The sequence below is a fragment of the Anomaloglossus baeobatrachus genome, chromosome 6, assembly GCF_048569485.1.
Source record: "Anomaloglossus baeobatrachus isolate aAnoBae1 chromosome 6, aAnoBae1.hap1, whole genome shotgun sequence".
NCBI lineage: Eukaryota > Metazoa > Chordata > Amphibia > Anura > Aromobatidae > Anomaloglossus > Anomaloglossus baeobatrachus.
This window is the reverse complement of record NC_134358.1, coordinates 172830223-172857960: the sequence shown is the minus strand read 5'-3', so window position 1 is coordinate 172857960 and position 27738 is coordinate 172830223. Positions and strand designations below refer to the sequence as shown.

Sequence of the window (27738 nt, the reverse complement as noted above, 5' to 3'; positions counted from 1 at the left end):
GTCCAATGGCAGACGGTGATGTTGTTGTGCAAATGCTATTAAGCACTGAACATGGTAATCTTCTCTTGGCCACCTCCCCTTACATGTACACTCTCCAACCAGTTATTATAAGTTTGCTAAGCTCTGATGAGTGAGTTTAATGCATAAAAAGACATTTGTCTTAAGAGAATCAACTATAGACCTTGCATATTAAGGTGACATTCACACATCCATGTTTCATAGTCTGAGCATGGTCCACAATGCATGAACTGTTTGCTGGTTTCTTGACCAAACTTGACAGCTTCATACAGTATATTTCTATGAGGCTGTGACGTTTGGTTTAGAAGACCCACAATCAGTCCATGTGTGAATACGGCCTAACAAAGAATTACTTTATGGTTTGCCAATATGAAGACAGTCCATTTGCAACAGTAAATGTTGATGTTGTCATTATAAGGACAGGGATTGTTTTTAGAATAATCCATTTTTAGCCTAGTGAAAACTTCAACAGCTTATAAGAATGGACAGTTTAAAGAATTCTCAAGGTTTTCTATGGTAGGCTTCTGCTTGAAAACAGTGAGGGTGAAGATATCTGTAACAGCCACAGCTCAAAGAACATTGTCTTCTAGATGGGAGTTTCCACATTCCTGTGGTAATAATAACATCATACATGGTAGCCATGATGAAATCTGCAGATTAGTAGTAGAGAATAAAATCACTTTAGCGGAAATGAATGGACCGATAACATTTCAGTATTATCTTTCTAGCCCTACATTTCTTTGGTCTAAAAATCCAAGTGCTAAAGCAATTTTAGAGTGCAATTTTTACTCCAATCCAAATATCATCAGATGACAGAATGACAATAAATTCTTAATTCACTATACAGAAGCAGCAGTATTATGTTATGTAATATGTGACATAAAGGTTCACAATTTACCTTTTTTTATCTTGAAAACTGACTTGAACATAAGATTTAAAAAAACATACTCCCAAAAATTGTTTATTCTTTAAAAAAAGCATCCTCATCATTAGCTAGACACTCTACTCTCTGCTTCCGCTTGTCAACCAATGAGATACCACTTAAAACGATTAAAGGTAATACATAGAATAGAGTCCAAATCCATGAGGCATTGATTTTACAAGATGCTGAGAACCAGAGTCCATGTAGACTAGAGGACATGAGCAGCTGAAGATCACCGCTTGAATCTCTCATTCAAAATGATCTCTATCGGGCTGAGATTGGTTGACTGTGTATTAGAGATGAGCTGATTGATCAACGAAGGATCACATTTAAGTCAAATTTCCAGAACTTCATTGTTTCGCATGAATTCAGACATTTTGAGATTTGATTCTCGATTCACAAAAAGAAAAAAAGTAATTTTTCTGGTACATCAAACAGTGGGCTAATATAATTTTGCATTGTCATGTGAGACTCCCCATAATGCTCTGCAGCTATAACATCTAGCGGATTATCATACCTTGTACAGTGGTAATCAGTACCTGGGCCATCACAGATCAGCGGTTCCTAGTGGAGCACAGTTTGTATAGGAGTCGTTTTCCTTTTCCAGAGACACTAAGTTTCTCTGTTCTGTAAAGTGTAAGCTCTTATGGTCAGTGGAGTTTTCTCTGTCTTCTTCCCCATAAGTAATGTATTTTTCTAGTAATTACAAGCTTTCAAGACCACTCATCAACTGGGTCTATTATAGTTTCAGTTTCATGTTCAATACCTTATCCAAATACTGTATGTACTTAGAACTTTTCATCATTTTCAGGTCAGCGAAATGGAAGTCAATGGTCAGTTTGAATCAGTATGTGAGTCCGTTTTTAGTGAACTAGAATCTCAGGCGGTGGAGGCCCTGGATCTACCAATGCCTGGCTGTTTTCGAATGAGAAGCCACAGCTATGTTAGAGCAATCGAGAAAGGATGTTCTCAAGATGACGACAGCGTGCTGCTTAGACCATCATCACCTCCACGCACAACTACCACAGTGAGGACAATCCAGAGCAGCACCGGTTAGTACTAGTTCATTTATTTTTATTAGTAGTAGTAATAGTAGTATTTTTGTTAAGGCTTTGTTTTATTTATAGTAAAACATTTCAATATAAGCAATATCTCACATTTAATATTAATTTTTGTGATAATTTGTTTATTTTTTAATAGATTTATTCATGTTGAAAAATTCTAAATGTACTTAAGGGAGTTGTACAGCCATACTAAATATGCTACAAGTGACAGGGTGTGAAATTAGCAACATTATGTATACTCACCCTCTGCAGTCACCCCTATGGATCCAATACAGGCCGTTTGTGGTGCCTCTTTAGCATGGATGGCTAAAGATAGCAGACTGTTCCCACCAGTCGTGTCACCCTTCTAATGTCTTTCACTTAGACCTATAAATAGTTATAACTGTTACACTCTTTTCACAGTACATTTGCTGTACATATTATCTGTATGCATTGTTAAATCCCTGCAAATGTGATAAAGCAGATCCAAAGACACCCATTCACCACTTTTATTTTTGCCTGGGAACCTATAGGTGATGGATACCATTCTGTGCCATCTATTCAACATATACAGAGGGAATCAGCTTCCTGCTGTTGACATTGGGGCAATATCATGCACTATTAAATCTCCCAGCCTTTTGCTGAAGGTTGCCAGCTATAGTTTGATATACCTTAGACATGTCTGGGGCTATTTGTTTACTGAATACTTGTTTCTTAATCAGCTTGCTGTAGTCCTCTTATTCTCCATTATCCCTCCTGACTTTGACCCCACCTTATCTGACTCCACTTTCGACTGCCCTCCTGGTATTTGACGCCAGCTATTCTTCACAATAGGGTTTGTTCTCCTGATTCTGTCCCTGGTTCTGTCTCTCCAGTTTCTGACCTGGCTAGTCTGACCACTCTTGCTTCAGGCTCGCGGCTCCGGCCAGCAGCTACTTCATGGACACAACAAAGGGGGCCCCCGTGTAAGTATAGATCCCTTATAGGAGTTAAAGGATGATGGCCAAGGTAATCCTAGGCCTGGTAAACAGAAAGGCTACTGCAATATTTGTCTGAGGTTGCTTTTTTGAGCTGACGAACTTAGACAGTAATAATAGTAAGAAATGTATAAAAAAAAGAGCAACATGTTAACTTATTTAACTTTGAGAGATAATAAATGATCTCTCCAGCTCAAGAAATATTTTTTAGCTTTCAAGTTAACTGTTGTGAATTTCGTGTACTATATTTAGTCAGACTGAATAAAATGATAAATGTTAAAACTCATAAGACACTTTAGAAGTCATTATATCTTATGTATCTTCTTTTGACATTACTTACGTTTATTTTTATGTACGATGGTTAAACATTACTTTTTAGGCTCTAATGTTGTAAAGATTAAATTCATAATACATCTTTATAATGTTTTCAATGATGTTTATCTGTTTTTCTCTGTTAAACTTTTACAATTTGTGAAAAAAAGGGGATTATCTACTACTATAAAAGGTAATCTTAATGGGCCAAGAGCCTACGCACCTTCCGAATCAGTAGTACTCCTTTGTCCTCCAAACTATATTCTCCAACATCAACATCTGGCAGAGGATGTTGCGTAACCTGCTGCAGCCAATCAAAACCTAAGTTTCTTTTTGTTTAGAGGGAATATGAAGGTTTCAGCCAATCCAATGACTGGCTGCAGCTGTCACGTGACACTCCCCCTTCTCGCCAAATGTTAATGTCAGGAGACTTCCAGGAGTTGCTCTGTTGTGAGATGTGATCTTGTTCTTTTTTTTTTACACAAACCTATACCCAATAAGATTAACTTTTTTAGTAGTAGACAACCCTTTTAAGTGAAAAATTCTGTCTGCTTTCAACCATCAGAGGGGGCTCACTGCATTCACTTCTATTCCATGTAACTGACTAGTAAATACCGCCAGTTGTGGCTTTAGGCAATCAAATTATCATCATTGAAGTGCAAAGCTAAAGAAGCAACAGTCATCAAATAAACAGTTGGTGTGCCACGCTGTTATGAAGCACACCATGTACATAGTGTACCCAATTTAATATTAGTTATTTGAACATCCCACCATGAACCTAGCCTATTCATGTTACAGTAATGGTATAACATGCCTCAGTGTTTTTTTGGTGGCCACTATATCTATATTAAAGAGAACCTGTCAGCACAATTTTGTAATCTAAAGTAAAGACATGGCTTTAATTGGGCAGCATTGCTGCTTAGATTGACACTGTTGGTGAAGGAATCTGCGTTGTTGTTCTTTTTTCATCACCATTTGAAGTTTTCTGCATCGGGGAAGGCCTATGCAATGGGTCTTCTCCTCCCTGTCTGTGATTCCACAGCCCTCCACCTGCCTCCGGTCTATGAGTGATGTCTCCTCCATTTGAAAACTCAGCAGTGACCTGTCATTAACAGACCAGATGCAGGCGGGGGGGGGGGGTAGAGAAAGTAAAGACATGGCTATAATTGCTCCACATTGCTGCTTAGATTGACACTTTTGGTGAAGGAATTCGCTTTGCTGTTCTTTTTTAATCACCATTTGAAGTTTTCTGCTAACTATATTTCGGTGCACTGGGGACAGACTATGCAATGGTTCTTCTCCTCCCTGTCTGTGATTACCCTACTCTCCACCTGCCTCTGGTCTATGTGTGATCTGTCTCCTCCATTTGAAATCTCAGCAGTGACCTTTCATTGACAGACCAGAGGCAGGCAGGGGGGCGGATGGGGAAATCATAGACAGGGAGGAGAAGACTGAGTGTGCAATCTGATCCCTGTGCACTGAAATCTAATTAGCAGAAAGCTTCAAATGCTGATTAAAGAAGAACAACAAAGCGGATTTTTTTTACCAAATGTATCAGTTTATTCTGTATTACAGCACCATTATAGCCATGTCTTTACTCTATAAAATTGTGCTGACAAGTTTTCTTTAAAGGCATGGGAATATTTGTATCAGCAAAATTGAGCTCCATTGTTTAGAAATGTATATTGTGAAATTTAGCAGTCTAGACCATTTTAGACCTAAAATGCACATCATGTCTACAGTTGGAGTATCTGAATCTACTTTCTTGCCTTATTTATATACATGAATACTTTTATTAATCCTGATGTGATTCTACAATACAGTAAGTCATGAAAAAGAAATTTGTAAAAATAAAATAGTAACCTAATGTAAAAATACACTACATCAACACCATATGTTTCTGAGAAAGAATAGCTCACAATACTAATGACCTGAACACTTGCTGCTTATTGATCCAAGTCTATGGTAGAGTTAAAATTTCAGCACAGATCGGCGGCAATCAATAAGTTAGCTGAAGGTGAAGAGGCAAAGGCAAGAATAAATGGAAGATGTGTAACACGTCGGTGCAATTTCTCAAATGATAGGTTTAATCACTTTATTTATGAAGTACTTTATAGAACTTGTTTTCCCTTTCACTAGCAGATACGATTATGAATTATCCATAATTAATGAGGGACCAAATCAGAATATTTTCTCATTTGCATCCCCTTAATCATAGAGTGGTGACAGCAAGGAAAAACCATGCCAAAAACATTCACATGGAATTTAAAGCAGATGTTGTTTTGGTACTCTGCGATACTGAGAGGATGCGGCAATGATGCTTGCATTGCTCGGAATTACTTGTTATTTTATGTCAGTATCGGGGTGACATGGTGATAATAATTATTCCCTTCACAGCCTGAGCCTGCTATATATGCACAATTTGTGACAAAGGCCATTTGACAGGATTTTCACATTTAACCTTGCTGAAAGAAATGCAAATATAACCCGATTGAAAGACAAATTAGCAGATTTGATAACATTTCTGACATTTTTAAAATGTTTGTTTATGTTAATGGAGTAATAAATCATGGAAAATCTGAATAACCACAAAGCTGAAGTTTTATGAACTGAGAGGTAAGGTCTCTCCTATCCGACTACTCCTTTCTGCATTTATACAGTGTGTCCACTCATATCCTGTCCACCGCCATTAACTTGAGAACGGCGGCAGCTATAGGCATAGAAGTGGTGTCTAGGTATAGTAAAGTAGCCATGTGCTACGCAATTAAGCCACCTATAGTGCCACCTGGTGGAAAACAACGGAGTTAGCATTTTTATCTCGAAAACAGAACATGATAGAGAAAAAAAGTGAATTAAAATATTGTAGGGCATCATCAATTCAATTTGAATCGACACCTTGCATACAGAAATGCTATGATATTAGACCCATGACCCCCCTAAAACATTGAATGCTGGTCACGCATATGGCACTCATTTAACTTTGATGCTCAAAGTGGCCACCGTCAGCTGCAATGCACATCTGGACTCTGGACTGCATACTGCATCTTGCTGCACGTTGTGCAATATGGTAGGTGACATGTTTGCACAAGCATCTGTAACACGTCATCGTAAGTCCTGCAATGTTGGCGGAGGGGTCGCATACACCTGCTGTTTGATGTGACCTCACAGAAAGAAGTCCAATGGGGTCAGGTCAGTTGAGCGTGGAGGCCACTCTACGCAGCCACCATACCCAATAACTTGTAGGAAGGTCTCCATGAGTTATCGCTTCACGTCCGCAGCCTTGTGAGTTTTACACGTTCTAATGATAGCATTTCTGTATGCAAGGTGTCTATTGAATTGATGATGCCCTACAAGTTTTTTTTCTCTATCTTGTTCTGTTTTCGAGATAAAAATGCTAACTCCATTGTTTTCCACCAGGTGGCGCTATAGGTGGTTTCATTGCGTAGCACATGGCTACTTTACTATACCTAGACACCACTTCTATGCCTAAAGCTGTCGCCGTTATGAAGTTAATAGCGGGGGACAGGATATGGGTGGACACACTGTATAGGGCAACTAGAAGGAGCCAATAGTGGAAGAGTAGAGCCCACATTTTTATCTAAACAGCAAATTTCACAAAGATCAACTGAGTATTCAGTTCTTCAGTAAAGTTTTAATCTAAATGTTTTACTTAAGGAATTGGACATTCAGGTCCCTATTCATCAAATCGATGAAGCCAGAATTCTAATGTAAAATGTTTAAAAAATTGTCAACATTTTTGCACACCACAGATTTAGACAAAAAAAATGGGAGACTGGAGATGCTTTCACACAAGTTTTAGCCAAGTCTGCTAGCATAAGCAGTGCTGGAGCCGGACAGGACGTGGTGGATCCCACTTGTCTAATTCATGATGAGCTGCAGCATTCCTTGACTGGAATAAGATTGGTGGCGAGATGCATGGAGATGCACAACACTTTTAAGACATGCCTGAGACATAAAGTGGCATACGCCTCCAACTCAGTAAGGCACCTCTGACTCCAACATGCCTCTCATCAAGACCCGCCATATTCAACACCAATCAGGATGAATTGGAACCTCAGAGTCCCATTGTACAAGATCTTGATTAGAGATGAGTGAATCTGAGGTTCGGTTTTTGAACCGAACACCAAATTAAAAAATCAAAGTTCAGGTTCGGAGTTCGAATGCTTTACGTGTCGACTTCACTCGCGTAAGCAACGTTATTCTCAGGTGCGCTTGGTGCTCAGCCCTGTGCAAGCTGCTTGTAGTGTTCTATCAGCTCACACTGGGGGTAATATCAGCACAATTACATGTAGCTTGCAACTCAAACATTTTTTTAAATATCCTGCCCACTTTCACCTGGAAGTGATCTACTTATGGCTGGTTGTATGTGGACAGAGACTCAAATTGCCAATCAGTGGCTTGCTCCAGGGTTCGGGTGAAGCTTGAACTATTGGAGACTCAGCTTGAGCTCGAGCCTCCACGGAACCGCTCATCTCTAATCTTGATCCAGAGTTTGAACCCATCATCTGCCATTTTTCTTTATCGGACAAACTGTCTATTCAAGGCTTTTTACTTGTTAGCTTTGTTGATTAGCGCTCCTTGAACTGACAATCACTATGATAAATGTTGTAATCATGCTCATTTCAGTTGGTCATGGAAAAAACTTTTCGGAACATTTATTTAAAGGGAAAGTATAATTAAAAAATGTCCAAGAATTTTTAAAAAAATAAGTATTAATGATTTAAATTTAAAAAATATTAAAACATTTTTAATGGTGTTAAATCTGAAAAAAAATTAAAAATGTATTGATATTTTTAAAAACTGTAGGAGGTTCATATTGCTGTATTTGTACTGACCCAGTGAACAATACTGTCCAGTCACTTTTGCCAAATAATGAATTCCATAAATAAAAAATCCAAATAATGAAAGGGAAATGTAATTTTTTTCAACATTTTACTATACTTGGAATGTTTTTCCCATTTTTCACTACATTATATAGTAATGTCAATGGTGTCATTATCAAGATCAAAAATAGTTAATTTCCTGGTCTAGAAAGGGTTATTGGGAAGAAGGCAGGGTAATACAAATGTATTTTGTTAATGTATTTTTTACTTTACTTTTTAAATAACTATGCATAACTGCACTCTGACTGAACTTTACTATGTTAGTATGACTGCTGCCTCTGCAAATCTCAGTAGATGAGACTCATTTTTCCACCGGCTACTGCTCTCTGTACACTGAAACTGAATACGCAGAGAGCACTGCAGCCAATCACATGTCATGTCACTGCTGCACTGTGCATAGGCTGCAATAAAGCCATCGGTGTATCGAGGGGCAGACATGCTATTGGTGCAACCTGTGCAGCCACACGGGCCCAAGAGGCAAGTGCAGGGCTGCCACCAGAAATTTCAGCGCCTCATACTAGCAACATTTTTGTGCCTTCTTGAGACTCCACCTAGGCTCTACCTCAGCTCCACCTCCACTCCTCGAACATTCCCCAGTCCCACTGCCCACTCTTGGAAAAACTCCTGCATTTGTAAGTACACAGGCTACATATAGATAATATAATATAGTATAGAGACTGCAGCTGGCTGTATACACAATAGAGGCTGCTGCTGCTGGCTGTATATACAATAGATGCTATTGCTGCTGCTGGCTGTATACACAATAGAGGCTGCTGCTGCTGTGGGCTGTATACACAATAGAGGCTGCTGCTGGCTGTATACAAAATAGAGGCTGCTGCTGTGGTCTGAATAACTTACGTTACGCAAAAAGAAATGTAAGTTACCAAGTAATAACATTGTATTTTGTATTTAATTTGTATTGTTGAAAAATCAAACTATGTTGAAATCTATTGAGAATAGTTCAATGTACAATATATATTCACTCATTTTTGTGCCTGCCTTTAAAGAACAGTCTGAAGCCATTATTAACTCAGTTTTTGGTGTGTGAATCTAACGTAAGTTACAATGTAATGACCCTATTGTGTATACAGCCCACAGTAGCAGCCTCTATTGTGTATACAACCAGCAGCAGCCTCTATTGTTCATGCAGCCAGCATAAGCAGCCCCTATTGTGTAAACAGCCCAAAGCAGCAACCTCTATTGTGTATACATACTGCAGTAGCAGCCTATATTGTGTATACAGACCACAGCAGTAGCCTCTATATTGTATACAGCCAGCAGCAGCCTCTAATGTGTATACAGCCCACAGCGGCAGCCTCTATTGTGTATACAGCCAGCAGCAGCAATAGTCTCTATTGTGTATACAGCCAGCAGCAGCAGTCTCTATTGTGTATACAGCCAGCCGCAGTCTCTAGACTATATTATATTATATATATGTAACCTGTGTACTTACGAATGCAGGAGTTTTTACGAGAGTGGGCAGTGGGACATGGAATGACCCAATAGAGGCTGCTGCAGAGGGCTGTATACACAATAGAGGCTGCTGCTGGCTGTATACACAATAGAAGCTGCTGGTTGTATACACAATAGAGGTTGCTGCTGCGTATTGTATACATAATAGAGGCTGTACAGCCTGTATATAGAATATCGGCTGCTGGCTGTATATAAAATAGAGGTTATGGGCTGTATATAAAATTGAGACTGCAAACTGTATATAAAACAAAGGCTTCGGGCTGTATAAAAACAGGCTGCAGGATTTATATAAAATAGAGGCTGTGGGCTGTATAAAAACAGAGGCTGCAGGCTGTATATATAAAACAGAGACTGTGATCTGTATATAAATATATATAATGTATATAAGAACAATTTCCATAATTTTGATAGGACTGAATTTTGAAGGATAATTTAATAATTCATAACATAAAAATCAGTAATATAACTTTCACTACAAAATCTTCGGTTTTACTCAAATTAGTTGATGCAAAAAGGAATAGACTCCACATCAAAAACTACTACATCTAGAATTTTATATTACTTCTATGATTTTTAAGCACAGCAATAAGTCTTCTAGTCATGAAATGAACAAGTTGAAGGTATATTGTAACATCTATCTTTTTTTTATTCTTCAAGAATGACCTCTTTTAGTGCCTGGATTCTGGATGGAGAGTGATGCTCAACTTGTCTCTTCAGAATTCCCCATAGGTAATACAGTTGACTTTAGATCAGTAGACCTACTTGACCACTGAATTACTTTCCCTCTGTTCTGCATCAGAAATGCAAAAATTGTGTGTTTTGTATCATTGCCATGTGGAAAAATTGCACACCTGTCAAGAGTACGGGGTGATGGTGGCAACTTTTCTTTCAATATAGAGCAGCACATCTGTGAATTGATCATACCATCAATAAAATGTTGGCACCATGCATTTAGGGAATGTATGATGCCTAGAGTGAAACATGGTGGCGGCACTGTCCTTATCTGGAGCTCATGACTGCTGCTACTGTTGGGGAACTACATTTCATTGATAGTATAATTAATTCACCAATGGAATACCTATAGAGTATAGACAAGTTGAGCATCACTCTCCATCCAACATGAAGGCTCTAAAAGAGGTCGTTCTTGAAGAGTTGAAAAAGATAGCTATTGCAATTTGCCACCAACATATTCATTCCATGACTAGTAGCTTTGTAATGAAAGTAATGGGTAAAAAAATGTATGAAACTCAGTCTCGTCAAAGTTTTGGAAATTATTCTTGTGAGCATTGAGATATTAATCAAAATATTATTTTCCAAAGTGGGCATACTCACATACTCATTTATGCAGAGCACTGTATATATGTATATCTATATATACAGAGAGAGAGCGCTTTAGATATGTCATTTTGAACAAAATGTCACAGTAACCAAAAGCATTTTCTGTTTTTCTCTCCCCCAGTAGAAAATGTTCATATCTTTGTGACTTTACTTGGTGATGCGTGGGAGTGTGAGAATTCTTTGAAGGAGTTGTGCAGTAAATGTGTTTTGTTCTTTGGTAATAGTGGATGCTGTTCTATACTGATTAGATTGTGACGTAGACTTCTTACTTAAAATCATACAGAAGATATAAAAAGAAATGAAATAACAATCCTGACATTTCTTTTCCTTGAGTAAGGTGCAATCAGGTTAACAGGTTTTTAGGAATAGACACTATGTTATTTTGTGTCTAGATATATTGTATATAAATGCAGTTATTCACCTACATATCATTTATAAAATATATATAACTGTCCCTTGCTCTGGTAATAATAACTAAACTACTAATAGAGAAGCTGGGGTCATTTTTCTAAAGGAAACTGCAGATACTGGAGGATCCCTTTACTGGTTGAGCTTATGCCATCTACATTAGCTGAATCCATTGATTAGCTGCTGTGGTCATGTTCAGGGGCTTAACGATCTCTACGACCATGACCGTGCCTGAGGATACAGGAGCCCACTGACCCCAGTGCCTGCTTCAGCTGGATTTGCATTTCAGGGCGCACATCCAGCTGAAATGCATTGCAGCACAGAGGCCTATTGAGTCCCTGGGCAGCGATAATACAAGCTACTGGCAAACATTCGCCATCAGCTAATGTCAGCATGTACATGACTGGGGGACATGACAGTGATATCATGCGCCATGACACGTACTCTGATTTCAGCTAACAGCCACTCTGTGCTGGCTACAGAGAACGCCACGCAACGTGGGAATCAGAACGGGGACTGTATATGCCAGGAAAGGGCCCAAGATAAGGACATGTATACCAGAATCGGCCATGGATGGGGACCATATATACCAAGATTCGGACCATATTTACTAAGAGGGCCCAGGATGGAGACCATATGTACCAGGGTGGGTGAAGGATGAGGACATATATACCAAGATGGGTCACATATATAACAGGAGGGCCAAGGAGGAAGACATACCTACTAGGTTGTGCCCAGGATGAGGACATATGCAGTAAGTGCATCTCAATAAACATATATTATATAGAGTCATTACAAACAGAATTATCTATTTCAAGTGTTTATTTCTGTTAATATTTATGATTATTGCTTAAAGCCAATGAAAACCCAAAAGTTATTATCTCAGAAAGTTCGAATAATTGCCACAAAACACCTGCAAAGGCTTCCTAAGTTTTTAAAATGGTCCCTTATTCTGGTTTAGTAGGCTACACAATCATGGGGAAAACTGCTGACTTGACAGATGTCCATAAGGCAGTCATTGACACACTGCACAAGGAGGGTAAGCCACAAAAGGTAATTACTAAAGAAGCTGGCTGTTCACAGAGTGCTGTAGACAAGCATATTAATGGAAAGGAAGGAAAAAGTGTGGTAGAAAAAGGTGCGCAAGCAACCGGGATAATCACAGCCTTGAAAGGATTGTTAAGAAAAGGCCATTCAAAAAATTGAGGGAGATTCACATGGGGATGACTCTTGCTGGAGTCAGTGCTTCAAGAGCCTCCACACACAAACGTATCCAGGACATTGGCTACAACTGTCGCATTCCTTGTGTTATATACACCCATGACCTATAGACAATGCCAAAAGCATCTTACCTGGGCTAAGGAGAAAAAGAACTGGACCATTGCTCAGTGGTCCAAGGTTTTGTTTCCAGATGAAAGTAAATTTTACATTTCATTTGGAAATCAAGGTACCAGGGTCTGGAGGAAGAATGGAAAGGCCACAATCCAAGCTGCTTGAGGTCTAGTGTGAAGTTTCCACAATCAGTGTTGGTTTGGGGAGTCATGTCATCTGCTGGTGTAGGTCCACTGTGTTTTATCAAGATTAAAGTCAGTGCAGCCGTCTACCAGGAAATTTTAGAGCACTTCATGTTTCCTTCTGCCGACAAACATTTTGGAGATGGAAATGTCATTTTCCATCAGGACTTGACACCTGTCCACACTGTCAAAAGGACCAATACCTGGTTTAATAACTACAGTATCACTGTGCTTGATTAGCCAGCAAACTCACCTGACCTAGACCCCATAGAGGATCTATGGGGTATTGTCAAGAGGAAGATGAGAGACACCAGATCCACCAATGCAGACAAGCTGAAGGCTGCTATCAAAGCAACCTGATCTTCCATAAGACCTCAGCAGTGTCATAGGCTGATCGCCTCCATGCCACGCTGCATTGATGCAGTAATTCATACAAAAGGAGCCCTGACCGAAGTATTGAGTGCATTTACTGTACAGACTTTTCAGTAGGCCAATATTTGTGAATTTGAAATATTTTTTTCAGTTGGTCTTATATAATATTCTACTTTTCTGAGATAACGACTTTTGGGTTTTCATTGGCTGTAAACCATAATCATCAACATTAACAGAAATAAACACTTAGATAAATCACTCTGTGTGTAATGACTCAATATAATAAATGTGTGTTTCCGTTTTTGTATTGAATTACTGAAATAAATAAATTTTTTGATGATATTCTAATTTATTGAGATACACTTTTATATCCAGAATGGAGGACAAATATGCCAGGATGGGCCCAGGATGAAGACATATAGGCCAGGATGGAGACACATATATCAGAGTGGGTCCAGGATGAGGACATACAGTATATACAAGATAGGGGACAGTATATAACAGGATGGTGAAATCCATACCAGGATGAGCCTAGGATAAGGACATACTGTATATACCATGATGGGCCCAGGATGAGAACCCACCACCTCCATTTCCTCTCTTATAGCATTGAGGGAGAGATGCTGCTGCAGCTTCATTCTTTCTTCCACATCAAGTAAAGAGGGTGGTTGAAAAGGGTAAATAGACATACGGAACATACTATATACATAGCTGTTAATTATAAACACTAATGTTTTGAATTTTGAAAATATGCTTAACCTTCGTCCGGCTGAATAGGTACAATTGTATCTATTCCTTTTTTAAATTGCAATAATTTTTTTTTTTCAAAAAGCCGCAGAGGGCTAAAATTTCGTGACATCTCAGCAGTTTTGGCCAAGAATATATTGGCCAAATTTCAATAAAATATCTCCACCCCCTTCCGAGATAAGGGGTCGAGAAATTTTGGCAAAATTATGCAGCCTGACGAAGGTTAAAGGCGTTTTCCCAGAAACAAAGTTCATTTTAAAGTTCATTTTAAAGTTCATTTTAATCAATAGATCTTGGAATAATACTAAGTTCCACAATTGAAAGTGTTTAACAAAAAAATGTTCCTGTGCTGAGGTAATTTTATATATGTGCCTCCTGCTATGTACTGTGTTTGACCGTACAGGGACATGGTCTGATCCACATCTACTTGGCAGGGGAGGAAGTAAAAAAAAGTATACAGACATTACAGCACACGATCATAGCTGATTCTTTTGGTGTAGTAAAACATTTTCCAGCCTGTTTTTCACCCTTTCACCTTCCTGACTAAGCCAAATTTTACAATTCTGACCGGTATCAATTTATGAGGTAATTTGAGAAAGAAAGTAATGAGGGCACCAGAAATGGTAAATACTGGGATCAATCCAAAAAACACACCTGAAATTACAGAACCATGTAGAAGAAGCAAGAAAGTGTGTAATAATTGGGATCACCAAATAGAAAATATTCAATCAATGTTTATGAGCCACAAAACACCAACATGGAGTTAAAAGCATTTAAAATATACAAAAGTGTTCATCACATACAGGGGCTTGCATATAATAAGACAAAAACCCCACAGGTCACCCCCTCCATATAAATGAGTAAGACACTATATATTAATAAGAAAGGCAAAGTCTCAATACTGATAGATGGACATCAGCAGAAAAACAAGCAAAATGCACCAAAAACATACATAATAGTACATAAGATTTCATAAATACCACATAGACAGGGGAAAAAGGTGCAGCGAAAATCAGCGAGCAGGAGCAGATTCTGCCATCAGAAAGCAGGCAGCCATACAGGAGGGAGGACAAGAAGAACCCCCCAGACGCGTGTCGCCACCCCTAGAGTGGCTTCCTCAGGGAAAAATAGGGCACCCCCATTTTTCCCTGAGGAAGCCACTCTAGGGGCAGTGACAGCGTTGGGGGTGGGGGTTCTTCTGCAAAAGCAAACAAGATTTTAGGGTGTATAAAAAGAGAGATTAGATCCCGTGATCCCAACGTATTGTTACCCCTCTATAAATCACTTGTAAGGCCACATCTGGAATACGGGATCCAGTTTTGGGCTCCACATTTTAAAAAGGACATTCAGAAGTTAGAGTCAGTTCAAAGGCGGGCGACTAGACTATTACAAGGAATGGAAGACCTCCCATATGATGACAGGTTGAAAAAGTTAGATATGTTTAGCTTAGAAAAAAGACGTCTCAGAGGAGATCTCATTTATATGTATAAATACATGTGTGGTCAATATAAAGGACTGGCACATAACTTATTTCTTCCAAAGACAATACAAAGGACCAGGGGGCACTCACTGCGAGTGGAAGAAAAGCGATTCCGGCAGCTAAATAGGAAAGGGTTCTTTACAGTTAGAGCAGTCAGACTGTGGAATGCCCTACCACAAGAGGTAGTAATGGCAGATACTATAACAGCTTTCAAAAAAGGGCTGGATGATTTCCTCAGTACACAAAACATTGTTGGATATAAATGACTTAGTGACCAAATGTAGAACTGGTGGAGGAAGGTTGAACTAGATGGACCTAGGTCTTTTTTCAACCTAAGTAACTATGTAACTATGTCCATCTATCAGTATTGAGGCTTTGCCTTTCTTATTAATATACAGTGTCTTACTTATTTATATGGAGGGGGTGACCTGTGGGGTTTTTGTCTTATTATATGCAAGCCCCTGTATGTGATGAACACTTTTGTGTATTTTAAATGCTTTTAACTCCATGTTGGTGTTTTGTGGCTAATAAAAATTGATTGAATATTTTCTATTTGGTGATCTTAATTATTACACACCTTCCTGCTTCTTCTATAAAATTTATGAGGCAATAACTCTGGAATGCTTCAATGGATTCTAGTGATTCTAAGTTGGATTTTTCACGACACATTGTATTTTATGATTACGGTAAATTTTGATCTCTATTTTTTATGTTTATTTGTGAAAATATCGCAATTTTAGCAAAATATTTGAAAATGTAGCAATTTTCCAACTTTTCAGGTTTATGCTATTAAATCAGGTAGTTATATCACACAAAATAGCTAATAAATACCATTTACCACATGTATACCTTATATCACCATCATTTGTAGAACATAATTGAGTTTTAAGAAAGTAGAAGGCTTAAAAATCTATCATAAATTTCTCAGCTGTGCTGTTCAGTGACAGACCACGCAGCCATTATGGGGCCCATGAGTCAGGAGTCCTGGTGTTAGCGGTGGCACTGGGCCCCCCTCGCCCGTCATTGCACAGAGCTACAGCGAAGGATAGATCGGAGCACTCGCATCAACCGTCCTCATTCTCCTTCTGTGCCTGCGCTTGACGTCTCTGCCGATGGGCCACGGAATCAGCAAGAGGCCCATGCTATTATGCTTCCCTGCAGCTCTTAGCTCTGCTCAGTGCTCTGCAGAACACTCTGCCCCTCCCCCGCGGGGGAGAAGATGCCGGCACTCACCACTCAGGAGAGGATGGAGGCTGCAGCCAAAGAGGAGCTGATTCCTAAAGTTGTGTGTGTGGAGCTGATTTCTGCAAGAGTGGAGGGCAAAGCTGAGAGGCAGGAGGAAGATTGAGACCGCACAGCTCCACATCTACAGCAGGAGAGGAAGAGCAGGAAAAACTACATGAGTCATCAGCAACTTATGAAGAAACAGAGAGGTGAGTATATGCTTATTGGATCTGTCTGTTTTTACATGCATACCTATGTTGCTTGTCTATGGAGGACTATTGAGGTGCATTATAAAACATGCAGGATATGGGGGCTGCATTATAATATATTGAGGACTATGGGGTACAATATAATATATGGAGGACTATGGGTGAATTATAATACATGGAGGACTATGGGTGCAGTATAATCTATGGAGGACTATTGTGGTGCATTAAAAAACATGTAGGACTATGCGGGCTGCATTATAATATATTGAGGACTATGTGCTGCAGTATAATATATGAAGGACTATGGGGTGAATTATAATACATGGAGGACTATGAGAGGTGCATTATAATACATGGAAGACTATGAGGGTGCATTCTAATATATGAAGAGTTATGTGGGACCCATTATACTATATGAAATGCTATGTGGGGGCCATTATAGTATTTGGAGAGCTACAGTATACACAAGGGGGAACAAAGATACAAGCATGGGATGGGAAGTTTTGTGCTGAGGGAAAAAGGCTCTTTCCCTCAATACCCAGCTTTTCCATGCTCTGCTATACATCTTTCCCTCAGCACCCAGCTTTCTAATGCTCCAATATCATGAGAAAGCTGGGTGCTGAGGGAAAGATGTATAGCAGAGCATGGGGAAGGGGGTTCTGAGAACAAGATGGATATCAGAACATAGGAAAGCTGGATGCTGATAGAAAGAGGGATTTCAGATCACGGGAAACCTTGGTGCTAAGGGAAAGAGAGAAGTGTCAGCCGCACTGTCCCATACCCCGAGTGTCTGCGTCATTATCCTGTACCCCAAGTGTCGGTGTATGGTTGGGGGGGCTAGGTCAAAATTTTGCATCGGGGCTCATCAAACTCTAGTTACGCCACTGACTGCTCCTATGCCCCTTGCTATGATGTACCGATATGTCATAGTTTGGGAGCCCCTTCCCTACAATGACATATGGTATGTCATAGCTTGTGAAGGGATAAAAAAAAAGTTTAACCTCAAAGAAAGAATTATTTGCAATCCTGTGATGTAATATCTGTATACTTTTTACTTCCGCCCAGGCCCAAGAGATGTGGTATGATCATATCATGTTCCTGAATGGTCAGACATGGCCTTTACATTAAACAGGACATAGCAGGGGCACATAAATAAGATTATCTCAGCATAGAATATTTTTTTCATACACATCCAATATTGAATTTATTATTATTCCAAGATCTAATGGTTAAAATTAACTTTATTTGTGGGGAAAACCCCTTTAAATAAATAATCTAAGCATCCATAGACTTGCTGCAATTGTTTTTAATATTCAATATTCAATTACTTCTTTATTGTCTTTTGAAGCTTAGGAGTCTTGAGAGTATCAGACTCTAGTCTTTGGTACTTGGCTTTTTACTTGGTTGTTTGAAGTCACAATTGCTATGGCACAAGCTTTTTGTTTAATTGATATTGCCCAGAATGATCAAGGCGGATTGTGAAGTTCATCAGATGAACAAGAACAATTTTGTACATAAATTTTGCCTTTAACTCTGGAGACCCTTTGCTGCGTTATTAAAAGAACATTTTTGGTCCTTTGAAAATTTCTGATCAAAGTAATTATATTAAATGCAGTTACTTTGGAAACCTAATTTGGGTATCACAATGTTTGTTCAAAGATATTTATTATTTTTTTTTAAAGAATTAGGCAACTCTTCTTATTCACAGCTTTTTGTAAAGATTCTGTGATCTTGACTAGCAGGCACAAGGAAAGGTGCTTATTTAGGGTAAAGAACTGCTACTTAAGAGTAAGGGGTACTTTACACGTTGCGACATCGCTAGCATCGGCTAGCGATGCCGAGCGCGATAGCACCCTCCCCCGTCTCACATGCGATATGTGGTAATTGCTGCTGTAGCGAACATTATCGCTACGGCAGCTTCACACGCACATACCTGCTCGGCGACGTCGCTGTGACTGACAAACTATCTCTCCTTCAAGAGGGAGGTGCGTTCGGCGTCACAGCGACGTCACCGCTACGTCACTAATCGGCCGGCCAATAGAAGCGGAGGGGCGGAGATGAGCGGAACATAACATCCCGCCCACCTTCTCCCTTCCGCCTTGCCGTCGGGACGCAGGTAAGGAGATGTTTGTCGCTCCTGCGGGTTTACACACAGCGATGTGTGGAGCTGCAGGAGCGACAAACAACATCGTACCTGCGGTCGACCCGACATTATGAAAATGACCGACGCTACACAGATCACCGATTTTCAATGCTTTTGCGATCGTTTATCGGCGCATCTAGGATTTACACGTTGCGATGTCGTTACCGGCGGCGGATGTGCGTCACTAACGACGTGACCCCGACGATATTTCAGAAGCGATGTCACAACATGTAAAGCCCACCTAAGACCCAGTTCACAAGATCATATTATATAGTTCGCACATGGTCCACAAAGCCTAACCTTCTCCTGACCCGAACTTAAAGACTCATAGACACATTTTAGGCTGTAAATTGGGGGTTAAGAAACCCACCACCAGACCATCGTTGTAAACCAGAAAATACTCTTGTTTGAGCCTGGCCTGAGAAGGACTTGTCTTAGGCTGCTTTCACACTACGTTTTCTAATGTGCGTGATGAACTTTTTTTTAACGCAAAAACGGATCCAGAGCAAATGTGTTTTCATTTCAATGCATTTGCAATGGACTCGCGTCAACATGCGTTCACATGCGTTTGCGTCCTGTTAGTCAGGATCCAGCGACTTGCAGTTTTTTTAATTGTAGCATTTTTGATCTACGTCCATATCCTGCAAGTCGCTGGATCCTGACTAAACAGCACGCAAACGCATGTGAATGGTCGTATGCTGATAAACAGGATCCTGTTTTGCCAGAAACCAGCCTGGCGTAATCACAGTCTCTCTCTCTTTCCCTCTCTCTCTCTCCTCTCTCTCCTTTCTCTCTCTCTCTCCCTCTCTCCCCACTCTCTCCTCTCTTCTCTCTCCTCTCTTCTCTCTTTCTCTCTCCTCTTTTCTCTCCCCTCTCTCCTCTTTTCTCTCTCCTCTCTCCTCTCATCTTTCTCTCTCCCCTCTTCTCTCTCTCCTTTCTTCTCCCTCTCCTCTCTTTGCCTCTCTCCTCTCTTCCTTTCTCATCTCTTCTCTCTCCTCTCTCTTCTCTCTCTCCTCTCTTCTCTCACTCTCTATTTCTGTCCTCTCTCCTCTCTTCTCTCTCCTCTCTTCTCTCTCTCTCCTCTCTTGTCCTCTCTGCTCTCTCTCATCTCACTCTCCTCTCTCTCTCCTCTCTTCTCCTCTCTCCTCTCTGCTCTCTGCTCTCTCCTCTCTCCTATTCTCTCTCCTCTATTCTCCTCTCTCCTCTCTCCTCTCTTCTCTCTCCTCTCTGCTCTCTTCTCTTTCCTCTCCTCTCTTCTCCTCTCTGCTCTATCCTCTTCTCTCTCCTCCTCTCCTCTCTTCTCTCTCCTCTCCTCTCTCCTCTCTTTTCCTCTCTCCTATCTCCTCTCTCCTCTTCTCTCTCCTCTCTTCTCCTCTCTTCTGCTCTCTTCTCTCTTCTCTCTCCTCTCTTCTTCTCTCTGCTCTGTGCTCTCTCCTCTTCTCTCTCCTCTCTTCTCCTCTCTCCTCTGTTCTCCTCTCTGCTCTCTCCTCTCTTCCCCTCTCCTCTCTGCTCTCTCCTCTCTTCTCCTCTCTTCTCCTCTCTCTCTCCTCTCTCTCCTCTTCTCTCTCTCCTCTCTCTCTCCTCTTTATTTTCTCTCCTCTCTCTCCTCTCTCTCTCTCTTTCCTCTCTCTCACTCCTCTCTCCCTCTCTCTGTCTCTCCTCTCTCTGTCTCTCCTCTCTGTCTCTCCTCTCTCTGTCTCTCTCTCCCCTCTCTCTCTCCCCCCTCTCTTTTGCTCCCAGCTGTGTCTGAATTTCCAGTCTGTCACGTTCAATTCCCCTCACTCCCGATCACATGACTCCAGTGCCTGCCCATAAACATAAAAGTGACAGGATCCTGTAAAATAACACATGCGTTTGAATGCGTTTCTCTTTGCAAAAACAGGATCCGCTTTTGCAGCAAAAAAACGTTCATGAGGCATGTTAAAAAAACATAGTGTGAAAGCAGCCTAATTGAGCTATGACAAGGGACTTCAGAATAGTGACAAACACAGGTAATGGTGAGTTAGGCTTTTATATAGAAAGGGAATCTTGAAGAATAAAAGGCACAGATAATAGTCACAGAGGCAGGCTCAAGTGAAGATATTTATAATAATAACTGACTGTCACACGGAGTTTTGCACAAAACTCGCCGACTGTAATGGCGGAGTCAGGCTCTGTTCACATTGCAGAATCCAATACTCCGTCCAATGGTTTATCTGGTATTTCAGATCAACTCAGGCAGACCTGGGCATCAAACTGCTGTTTGCTCATTCATAAACAGGCTAGCAAGAGTTAACCTCTGCTAGCCTGCTTGTTACTTTTCCTTGATTACATGTTGTAAGGAAGCCAATCACTTCTGCTCCTCTCACTTTTAGGCTGGAGGAAATCTTCTACCTACGCCAACTATAGTTTATGCTGTGTTGGTCTGTGAGTTATGGTGTCCCATACTTCCTGGAGAAAGAGTTGTTTGTGCTTGGTATTGCTGTGGAGTTTACTTGTTGCCTTTTTTCACACTGCTCTTGTTTTCCTCCTAATATCTTATTATCTTATATCTCTGTGTGTATGCTGTGTGCGAGTTTTCGTTTTCCCTGTTTGTCTATTTCTGTGGGTTAAATCAAACTCTTTTCTTGGCTTCCCTGGGGGAGAGGGTATACGATCAGGGTTGGTCAGGAACAGGGCCAGGAAGGAGACTCAGACTCCCCACCATTAGGGTTAACTCTAAGAATAGGGATAGCACAGGGCCCCCTAGTCTGAGGGTCGGCTTAAGTTTCCTGCTATCCCCATGGTCCTTTGTGACAGTGACAGCCGGGAAGACAAAAAAAAGCAAAGGGTTGTATGATGTCATATAAAGGGGTTTTATAATGTTATGCAGGTTTGTAGCTACCAGATTTAACAGCTGCAGAATGGATGGTATAAAAAATAGCAGAGAGACACCTTTTACAGAACAGGAAAGTTAGTCCAATTTCACATGTCTGACATCCACGGTCTGAGTATGGGCCACAATGTATGGCCCAGTCACGTGTCTCCGAAATCTATCTCAAGAGCCTCATATGTTCTCATAAGACTGTTTAACTCACGTCAGGAGACCCACAACCGCTCCAAACATCAGATTTTAGACGTGTGAAATCAGTCTTGTGTTACGCTGGTGAGTGTGGATCCACTGTGCCACAACACACACTCAACCTGGAGGGGCGTAACTAAGCGACTACCTCATCTTCACTAGAGCATTTGATGGTGAGGATAGACTTGTGCTGGAAGGTAGCTGCCAGGTGCTATTCCAGGGAATATCTTGGCACTGTGGCATCTGACCCCAGGGGTCAAGAATGCATGGACGAACTCAGGTGCAGACAGGATGGCTGGTGCAAACTGGACAGCTGGTTGAGACTTATGCAGAGGGTATGGCAGGTATAGCAGGTACAGCAGGTAGAACGGGTACAGCAGATACGGGAGGTTTGACATGTACAGCAGATACAGCGGGGTACAGCTTGTACATTGGATATGGCAGTTACAGCAGATACTGACAGGTATGGCAGGTTCAGGCAGGTACTAGAACACAGGTACAGGTTAGCAGGTTCAGGAAACGGACACAGGATACAGGAAATGGGAAAGGGACCATATAACTAGCAGTCTGTCTCTAGCAGTAAAACAATGTTGCTCAGGCACCTCCCATAGAAGGAGGATGCCTCTCAGCCATAATCTAAGAGGCATTATCAGGTTAGGACACACTGGCATTTTAAGAGCAAGGATGCACAAACCCTAAGCACGCTCCTGGGAGTTCTGTGCGGCATGCGCAGGTCCCAGAAGCAACAGATGGAGACTTCAATGCTGTGCAGCCGGGAGAGTGAGTGAGATGGTGTCCCTGCCAGCATTACACCTTGGAAGGGCTTCTTCGCTGCAAATGTAAAGACTGCACACAAAGATGTCCTGTATGAGTACAGACAAGGTTTAATTTTTCACAAAAAAAATGAAAAGAAATGTCAGCTCTCCAAGTTTGTAAAAATTAGTTGACTGAGAGGTACCTCCAGGCGCATTGCTACAAAACTTACTCCAGTCATGGACTAGAGTACAATTTTGGCATCAGGTATTCCACAGCTTGAATTAGATGATTGGACCTAGCACTGCCCATTTGGTGGTGCTGGCTGAACCTGACATGAAAATTCCAAAAGTCGCTACAGTTTTGCACAACCTCACAATGCACAAACATTGCAATATTTTAATTGTTTTATGCCAGATTTCTTCTGTAAATACTTTGATGTTTCGAGGTCCACATTTGTAAAACAAACAATCTTATATAAAATGTTATAAAAACAACAAATAATAAATATATACTGTGAAATGTTCTGTTTATGTGTTCAAGTGTTACTTTAAATAATAACGATAAATTAAATTTTGTCATTTGCTTAAACCTGCTGCTGATCTAGTTGTCTATACAATTTAACTCCATTAACGGTACGAATTAGAAGACATATTTCACATAATACCAATCAAGACAATCATAACATTTCAGTGACAAAGCATGTTCCCGGATGTCAAAGTGGTGATACAAATACTCTTACCATAACTAGCATTGAAGGATAACCCAACTGTATATGTACCGAAGGGATAGGAGACGGCATCTATAAAAACGGGAGACATATTGGATCTTCTGTCTGGGAACTATATACCTGGCAGCTTTAAATGTACAAGATGATGTAACTTACCAATAATTAACTATTTATATAATAACATTTGACCACACAAGGAGAACATTTTGAAGTATATGTTTATTGTTATTTTTTTTATATCATTTTATATGTGTGTTGTCAGATACCTAGGCAGATATTAAAGGGAACCTGTCAGGTACAATATGCACCCAGAACCACGAGCAGTTCTGAGTGCATATTGCTAATCCATGCCTAACTGTCCCTATACAGTATCTGGTAGCATAGATAAAGAGATCTTTAGAAAAAGTATTTCTAAAGATATTTTATCATATGCTAATGAGGCCAGCGACTAGTCCCAAGGCTGTTATATCCCCCCACTAGTCCGCCCTTTTAGCATGGCAGTCCGCCCACAGGGGCATGCTAACATGCTACTCAATGCAGCATCACCAGCGTACTGTAGTGTCCACTGTATCAGCTGTTCAGCAGTCCCTGGCACTTCCGGTCATGCACTGTATGAAGCTGAGTGTACGCCTGCCAGCTTTAGTGAGGTCTAGTATGCATGACTGGAAGTGCCGGGGACTTCTGACCATCGGAGACAGTAGACATAGGTACGCACATCACCGCTGGTGATGCTGCATTGAATAGCATTTTAGTATGCCCCTGTAGGCATACTACCATGCTAAGAGGGAAGACTAGTCGGGGGAAGTTACGCCTTTGCAACTAGTCCCCGTGCTGATTAGCATATGATAAAAGATCTTTAGAAATACTTTTTCTAGAGATCTCTTTATCTATGCTACTATATACAGGGACAGTTGGGCAGGGATTAGCAATATGCACCCAGAACTGCTCGTGGTTCTGACTGCATATTGCACTCGACAGGTTCACTTTAAAAATGCACATTCCAACCAGGAAAATAGGCTTTGAAAAAGAATGTTGTGGTCTACAATCGTTGGCACATTGGATGTTTTCTAACCTGTTGGAATTCAATCAAGAGCAAGTTTTCGTCTAACTTCGGGCAGCACTGCTCTAGCATTTTCTCCTTCTCTCTTTCCTCATTTTTCACTCAGAGTACACTGGGTCAGTAATGGCAGCAATGTGGGATTACAGACAAGAGTCCATAGATCTGTGGTTATTACACAGGTTGAACAAAGTAGTAGCATTTTCTAATGCCAATTCTAAACTATCTAAGTAGTATTTATTACAGCAATAAACCAAATTGTAATTATGTTGGAATCAAATCCAAATATCCCAAGTAACCAGCTGCGAGTGCATACGAGGTGACTTCTCATTGTATTGGTGGCTTTAATTACGAGACAAAATGGCTTTCCTGTCTAAGCCCTCTTCAATCCCCTTCATTATTTCCCACTTTTATGGAGCATTTCAAAGCCTGCATTTTCAACATGATTTGATTTTGGTGATATGTTCTGCCGCAGTAACCTTTCCTACAGATGGTGTTTTGTAGATCCTATATATGATTGCAGGTCTTGAAATAAGCATTACAAATAGCACAGCTGTATATTATGAAAACTGAGCAGAAACATCCATAGAATTCTGTGTATAGAAGTGATAGGAGATGATTGAGGGATCATTAATGTGATCTGATTCAGTACATAGGGTTTTTTTCTCCCACAAGAGACCATATACCAGATATTTCACGTCATTATAATGCAAACATTATTGCAATGTATGGTGATGATTTCAATAGCTATTACTGTAGAATCCTAGGAAAACACAACACAAGCGGCTGAGCTCAGTGATAGGCTGCAGTGCTGTAGACGTGATTTCCCCACTGCAGCCAGTACACAATCACCAGAGCAGCAGATGCGCCCAGGAAGGGTGAGCACCAGCTGACTTTGTTATTTTTTTCATAGCAAGCATGAGTCTTTTTTTACAAAAACAATAAAAGGGGAACCCCTTTTAACCCCTTCATGACCTAGGACATAACAGTACGTCCTAAATCATATAGGGGTGATCACCACCAGCTGCTGCGGTGAGCCATGGTGGTGAACAGCAGACATGTGTGCCTCGCAGGCGCAGGTGGATCCGCCATCCACCCACACCTGTTAACCCCTTAAATCACTGCAGCGGGGAACTCGCCTTTCCCCTCCGCCATCGGAGGTCCCGTGGCGCGATTACGGGGAGCCGATGGTTGCCATGGTAGCACAGGGTCATGTAATGACTCCTTTCGCTATCATGACAGAATTCCAAACACCAAAAATTACATTTTTTGGTTGTAACAAATCTTGCGTAAAATGCAATAACAGGGATTCAAAATGTAGAATCTGCGCAAAAATTGTACTATTTAAAACATCAGCTCAAGACACAAAACGTAAATCATCACTGAGCCACATATGCCGAAAAATGAGAACGCTACAGGTCATGGAAAATGGGCCAAAAAGTGTGCCACTTTTTTTGGACAAACTTCTGAATTTTTTTAACCCCTTAGATAAACGTAAACCTATATATGTTTGATGTCTATGAATGCGTAACGAACTGAGGCATCACATTGATACATCAGTTTTAACATCTATTGAACACGGTGAATAAAATACCCAAAAAACAATTGTGTAATCATAGGTTTTTTTGCAATTTTTCCACACTTGAAATTTTTTTGCCGTTTTCCAGTACACCATATGGTACAACTTATGGTTCCATTTAAAAGTTCAACCACTCCTGCAAAAAAACAAACCTTCATATGGCAAGATTGATGGAAAAATAAAAAAGTTATGGCTCTCAGAATAAGGGGAGCAAATAAAAAACGAAAAACGTAAAATCAGGGGTGAAGGGGTAAAAGGGTTATCCAGCTCTTTTATTATTTTTGCGCATGAGGCTAAGAACTAACAAGCGGATAGAAGCAAATCTGCCTGTTCTGCACGGGGATGATCCCTGCTGGCACAGCTAAGATTCCTCTGCTTCACTTCACCTGTCACCAGCATTTCAGAATCAGACATACCTGGCTGGGATAATACAGCCCGTGGCTGATATACAGTATCCTGCTCACCGTTTGGGCACCATGTATCAGCTGTCAGGTTCCCTTTAAAAAGTCCAATTCATACACTGGAAGGCTATATAGGGGGAGAATTAGCAGTAACATTCTGTAATCGTTCTTTCTGCTGTCATTATTGTGTAATTATTTATAAAGAAAGTGTAAAAGGTGCGGTGGAGAGCGGATATCTAAGTAATTTATTTATTTCCCTTAGAAGTTCCAGGAAGGGGCTTTAGAGGATTTGTTGTCCTTCTGTCTGATTGTTTCTTCAAGATATGCTCCAAATGTTAATTTAGACAGTACTGAACTGCTGAGATCAAACTAAATAGCAAGTGATATTTTATTAACATTGCTATAAAAATACTGAGGGTGATCTTCATGCAAAATTCATAAATTAGACTACAAAGCCTTTCTAAGCCCTAAGAATAAAGGCAAGCTGAACAAGAAGTGATCAAGAAAATATGTATTGTTATCCAGAACAAAATAATGTGTTTATATAATCCCCAACGTGACACAGATTCCACACTGTTTTCCTGCCTCGCTACATTTAGTGAAGAGTAAACTCCTTGGTATTGAACCGTCAGTTCCTTTTACTGCTCGGTAACTTTGTATGCCTCCCTTGTCTTGGCTTCATTGACTCTTGCTCATATTTGATATTCAGTGTAGCTGTGTAACTTTGCACTGTATGCATAGACAGCATTTCCTTCATAAGTTACTGTTCTATAGCTTGTCAGCCAATTACATTGTGTTGTAAGGGTATCGGCAGGTTACAACAGCTGAGAAACCTTCCATTATTCCAGATTAACAAAGCACAAAGTGGTAAATCATGGTAAAATATTGAGACAGGCCAAAACCTCTGTACTGGAGTCATAGTTACATAGTTACATAGTTACTTAGGTTGAAAAAAGACCTAGGTCCATCTAGTTCAACCTTCCTCCACCAGTTCTACATTTAGTCACTAAGTCATTTATAACCAACAATGTTATGTGTACTGAGGAAATCATCCAGCCCTTTTTTAAAAGCTGTTATAGTATCTGCCATTACTA

At 40.4% G+C, this 27738-nt stretch overlaps 1 protein-coding gene across 3 annotated transcripts in view; it reads left to right on the top strand.

The window, feature by feature from the left end:
• The window catches only part of DLGAP1 (DLG associated protein 1), a 928622-nt gene that overhangs the window by 580856 nt on the left and 320028 nt on the right, over positions 1–27738 (top strand). For 2 of the 3 annotated variants that reach the window (XM_075314492.1, XM_075314494.1), the window contains exons 7-8: positions 1752–1992; positions 2859–2948. In XM_075314492.1, coding sequence (XP_075170607.1) covers positions 1752–1992; positions 2859–2948 — 331 coding nt within the window. The remainder of the gene's footprint in view (positions 1–1751; positions 1993–2858; positions 2949–27738) is intronic. The other variant, XM_075314493.1, reaches the window with a different exon arrangement.